Below are 6,000 nucleotides of genomic sequence, written 5' to 3'. Positions count from 1 at the left end.
ACATTTACAATATTCAGGTTTTGCAAAATACTCCTCTTCCCTCAGGCATGAAGCTATAGCCTAGAGTTATGTATACTCACCTTTGAGCTGTTTCAACTGGGTTCCAATCGTGGCCCATTTTAATAAGCTGCCACCTTGGTGTTTCGCATTGATGTGTGTGGCGTCCCTCGGATGGACATTAAACTGAGCGTCCCATCTGCCAGCATAAATTAGTGGACATTGAAGATCCCACGGTGCCCTTCCTGAAGAATAGCTGAACAACCCTGGCCAAAATCAAAATTCCTGCTCTCATCTGTATCAGTGGCACAGCTCTGTCCCCAGCAAAGGATGCCACCTGTAGCCATGTGCTCCATACGAAAGAAGAAGACTCTTCCCTCCAGGGCTTGAAGCAATCTGTGCATCTCCACCCCACGTCATCCCCCATCCTAACCCACAATCTTTTTTTAAACCATTAACCCCACCTTACTTACCTGCAGGTTGCTATGTTTCCTTTTCCTCTTATCTTCTTTCTCTTTCTCTTTCTCAATCTCTTTCTCTTCTGTTTGTTCATTCCCTCGCTTGATTTGTCCAATTATGTCCCCACTGTCAGTGCATTGCCATTTTATCCTCCATCATCTTGCTCTTCCGTGAGCCTCGATCTTGAATACAAAAAGACAACGTAAGGAAATACAAATCATAGAACAACGCCATACAATGGGCATGCTCAGCCAACTGCCTTTATGACAAACTGTTATTACAAAATAAGCTTAACCATACTCACATTGGCATGTATCGCATTGTCAGCCAAAGCCATTACCTGTGTGCAGAATGGTACCTGCGCAGCAAGGTATAAGGCAACAGTCATTCGCACTTTCAATGGAAGAACTCCATTCAATAAATTTACACTCCAATTTCGTTCACAACAGAAAAAAAATGAACGTAGCACTGTCTGAAAACATTTTGATCAGGTGAAAGTCCTTTGCGTGCATTGTGTGGGGTAATTCAAAATTGCAATCTTCCCAGTCTCTTCCTCTTTAGGCATTTATGAATATTGTGTCACATGATCTGATGAGATTGTCATCAGATTTTGTTTATTAGATCTCAGGAAGGAGATTTTTGTAAAAAAAAAAAAAAAAATGGGTAAGGGGGGGGGGGGAGTTTGACACTTTGGCCTCCTGGCCAGTAATTTGCTTTGGCATGTACTCGTGAACCTGGACACCTCCTGGTCTTGCGTTACCGTCTTTGCAAGCACGTGCTGCTGTGTCTCCAGAGGCCTCCGCTGGACTCACTCGATAAAGATGCTGCCCGTTGGATCTACACGAACACAGACATGATGAACTGCGCCAAAAGCACAACATTATCAATATGCGCAATATAACTTTGCCAAAAGTCCTTTTAGTGGTGTTCGACTTCGCTCGTTAAATTGATACCATATTCTCCTGTTGACCCTCCTGACTTTATCATTTTCTCATTAACTGATGGAAGTGATGCCTCTTGGGGGATGAAATTTCCCGACTCACTGAATCAATATAATTGAGTAATCAGAAAATCCTCAGCATGGTGGTGCCAATTGCTTTTACCTCCAAGATATGTCAAAAGCTCTCTGAAAGCCACATGTTTATTACGTATGCACGGTAGGGGACGAAGAGGTGGGGAGTGCTAGTGGAAATTGAGAGAATTCAAATTGAGTTAACAAAGAGAAGGGGAAAAGATGGAAGGAGAAATGAGGGAAGGAGAGTGCTGGTTTAGGTTGTGGGAGGAAGGAGAGGACAGAACCTGGTATGGGGCGTGGGGATTGGGTAGGTACATGATCAAAATATCATGACTCATAAGGTATCCACTGAGCACTACTGTGCTGAGATCACAGAACTAGACAGCCTCAGAGGGTTTGTGTTTTTAAGGTCATTTGCAGATGCATAAGATCTATACACACCTTGCACTTTGATCTTTCTTTAACTTAACTAGGGTGTCAGAGCTTGGAGATTGGGCTTGGGGTGGAAGGGGGAGCAGGGACACTGGCTGAAGGACAAAAACAATTTTAAGTGTATATACAGCCCGGTGTATACAGGATGACAGAAAACAGTGCTTAATTGTACGTTCATGTGAATTGACCTTTTAATTGCTTCTAAAAGGGTTATTAAGTCTCATATGGGACTGACCCATCTTGTTTTGATCGTCATTAAAGGTTTATGTCATGGATTGTGACATTTACATTTGTTACTCAGTGAATAGATAAAGAATATTCCTGTGTATGAATGCACACCATATATGGAATCGTGTACGGTACCGAATTTTTTTTTTTACGGTACATGCATGCAAAGGCAGAAGACTCCACCTCTGCATGCTTTCGTCACAATCGGCACTTGGTCGTCAGGGCAACGCACACAATTAGAAACTAAGCATATCGTTAGAATTCAAATTTTTCAGTTCAGTATTCTGTTTATGCAACATTAAAAGCATACAATGGTCATAAAGTAACATAACCTAAAGATTCCATTATCGATGGGCAATTGATCGAACAATTTTTTTTTTTTTAAAGAAGCAACTGATGCTGTAAACTATAGCATATTCATGCAATCCTGTAAATCATAGCAGCATGGTATTGGCCAATACTCAATTGTCTCACCCTGTATACTAAAGGTGTTGTGATGCTGCCATCACTCGCACGTCGTGGACGGAGCCCCGTCCTCACGGAGCTTGAATGGCTCAATTTATTTATTGCAGCACATCGCCCGTCATGATTGTCACCCGCTGGTTCACAACCCCCCTGCAAAATGCATGTATTCAGTAAGAGCTCACATCAACATTATCACAGGGTCCCCATTCAAATGCAATGTAGGAGAGACACTCGGGCAACATTTGCAACGAGATGGTATTCATGGAGTGCATAATCTGTGCAGTTTTGAGAAGGACTTGGTGTGAGCCAACTCTTTTGTCACCGAAGAAACTCAACTCCACATAGTTTTGTCATATCTCAAAAAGTTGTGGACGAGTTATCATGATATATGTCGTTTTTACCCCGATCACTCGATTTTAGAAATTCGGCCGACGTTGACATTTTGACCTCAAAAATTGATTGGTTGCCGAATTCAGGGAGGTGATATGAAAATGCTGTTCAAATTTCAACTCGATCAGATGAAAATTGATAATTTAAAAAATGTAGCCTATGTTGACCTTTTGGCTGATGTTGACCTCAAAATAATTGTTTGTTGCATTCAGTTAGCTGATATGAAAACCCTGTTCAAATTTCTGTTCAATCGGATGAAAATTGAGGATTTTAGAAAATTGGCCTGTGTTTACCTCTGGCTTATGTTGACCTTAAAAGAGTGACCACTGTATCAGGTCAGGTCAGGTATGGGAGCATGCGCCAGAGCAGCACATCGCTGCGTCCACTTTCCGCTGTTACTCCAGGGGCTTCCCTCTGGCCATCCCTTAGGCAGATGCCTGGCCCAGCTCCATCTCCTTGAGATACTGATCAATCTGCTGCAATTATGAGGCACGTGATCGGCCCATTGGTCTCCTCCACTCACGAGACTCCTTCGCTGAGAGAATCTGGTGAGCAGGATCAGCATCAGGAAAATGACCAATATGTCCATACAGCCGCAGCTGACGCTCATGGACTATGCAGGTAACAACTCTCATTTGAGTCTCTCTCAGCAACTGCTCGTTGGACACAAAGTCCGACCAGCAATAGCCAAGGATTCTCTGAAGAGACCTGGTACCAAAGGAATTAAGTCTCCATCTCAGATCCCTGGTCAGAGTCCAAGTCTCGCATCCATAGAGCAATACTGGAAGCACCAGGGCCTGAAGACTCGGACTTTCGTCCTCCCGCACAGGTATTGGCAGCGCCACACCCCATGATCCAGTGAATCCATGACTCTCAAGGCCCGTCCCAGATGTCTGTTGACCTCTGGCTCACAGCCAGCAGAGACATGAATATCACTGCCAAGGTCAGTGAATCTCTCCGTGACCTCAAGATCCTCGCAAGAAACAGGTACAGACAGGATAACAGCATCCAAGATGTCATTGAAAGCCTGGATCTTAGTTTTGACCCAGGAAACCCGTAATCTCAGCAGCTCCAACTCCTCATTCAGCACCTCGAGGGCCCCCAAAAGGATATCTAGAGTCTCCGTAAAGATGACTGCATCATCTGCGAATTCAAGGTCAGTGACCTTGTCATTCCCAAAAGATGCACCACAGCTTGATCTCTCCGACATCCTCCCCAGAATCCAGTCAATACAAGTGCTGAAAAGTGTGGGAGCCAGTACACACCCCAGACAAACTCCAGTAGCAACTGGAAATAAGTCAGACATGGTACCACCACATCTCACAGCACTCTCAATACCAGAGTGTAGTTCAGACATCATATAAATCAGTTTTGGTGGCACCCCACGAAGACCAAGAATCCTCCAGAGGGCATCCCAATTCACTGAATCAAACTCTTTACAGAGATCAACATAAGCTGCAAGCAGCCCCTGCTGAAACTCTCGTCTGCGTTCGGTGAGGATCCAAAGAGCAAGGATACGGTCAATCGATGACCTCTTTGGTGTAAAGCCTGACTGCTCTGGACGCTGGTGCTCAAGCAGATGGTGGGGAACCCTATCAAGAATTATCCGAGCAAAGACCTTGCCTGGCACTGAGAGCAGCATCACCCCTCGGTAGTTGGTGCAGTCTTGGCGATCACCCTTCCCTTTCCAGAGAGGGACAACAAGGCCCCTCTTCCAGTCAGTTGGGATAATGCCTGTGTTCCAGGCAGAGCACAGAACTGCATGCAACGACATCAGTACAGCATTTCCACCAGCCTTGAAAAGTTCAGCATGGATGCCACAAATCCCTGGAGCTTTACCCCATTTCAACCGGTTCATCGCAGCCCATGTTTCCACAAATGAAGGTGGACCACAGTTGATTGGAGGTTCAGCAACAGGGATTGTAACATCCATGACATCTACCTCGACAGCTGGTGTATCTACGTGGTACAACCGCTCAAAGTAACCGGCCCAGCGGGCCTTCACTTCGGACTCCGCTGTCAAGAGCCCACCACCCTCTGCTCCAACTGCAGTACACCGAGGGACAGGCTTGGACGAACACAATGCATGAATTCCCCTGAAAGCAGAACGAGAATCACTTGACCCGAGGTGATGCTCTACCCCCCCTCACAGATTCCTTGCACATAGGCCTCCTAGTCCACCCTCAGTGCACGTACAGTTTTACGCATCAGCTCCCTGAACAGCTCAGCTCTGCCATTCAGCCTGGCCCTGCGACTCTGGTCAATGGTATCAAGTGTCCCTTGAGAGACAAAATTCTTCTTCACCCGACGGTGAGTTCCAAGCCATCCACTGGCAACTTCAAGGACGGTGGTCTTGAAGGCACTCCACAACTCTTCAGGATCTCCCAAAGTACCCAGACCCCCCAAATCTCCACTCAGCCTGTCGCAAGCTCCTCAGCTGCCATGTCATCCTTGAGCTTGCCAACATCCAGCCTCGGCTGGGATGGTACCATTCTCCTGGTTTTAAGGTACAACTTAAGAGTTGCTCCAACAAGCCGGTGGTCAGTATTGAGGAACTGAGCACTCCATTAGATCCTGCAGTTTTGGATCATCCTCCAGCGACCATCAACGAGCACATGGTCATTCTCCTTTGCCACAGCACCTGCGTTGGAACACCAAGTCCAGCGATGAGCCTGTGGGCACTGAAACCATGAACCTGCCACCCTAAGTCTGTGACTTCTTGCAAATTCAAGGAACTTGGTGCTATTCTGGTTCACAGTTCCAGACCCATGTGGACCAATGCCTGTCTCAAAACCATCTCTATCAGTTCCAGTCGATGCATTGAAATTCCCCAAGACGAGAAGTGTATCTCGCCTGGGGCACTGATCAACTACATACTCGAGCGTGGCGTAGAATGTGTCCTTTACAGTGAGATCACTCGCTTCAGTCGGAGCATAGACAGAGACCAGGGAAATGATATCCAATGAGTGACGAATCCTTAGTCTCATAATACGCTCGTTGACCGGTGTTACCTC

The 6,000-nt window shown here is 46.0% G+C and overlaps 1 protein-coding gene across 1 annotated transcript in view; it reads right to left on the bottom strand.

The window, feature by feature from the left end:
- Positions 1 to 689: 689 nt before the first annotated feature.
- The window catches only part of LOC147009786 (extracellular signal-regulated kinase 2-like), a 48,032-nt gene continuing 42,721 nt past the window's right edge, over positions 690 to 6,000 (bottom strand). Inside the window, exons 13-14 of the mRNA XM_085862196.1 lie at positions 2,606 to 2,746; positions 690 to 1,293 (exon numbers count right to left, since the gene is read on the bottom strand). Coding sequence (XP_085718322.1) covers positions 1,213 to 1,293; positions 2,606 to 2,746 — 222 coding nt within the window. The 3' untranslated portion in view covers positions 690 to 1,212. The remainder of the gene's footprint in view (positions 1,294 to 2,605; positions 2,747 to 6,000) is intronic.

Source organism: Eptatretus burgeri, chromosome 17 (genome assembly GCF_056783735.1).
Source record: "Eptatretus burgeri isolate ZD-2024b chromosome 17, Ebu_testis_v1, whole genome shotgun sequence".
NCBI lineage: Eukaryota > Metazoa > Chordata > Myxini > Myxiniformes > Myxinidae > Eptatretus > Eptatretus burgeri.
This window is presented reverse-complemented; position numbering and strand designations above follow the sequence as displayed.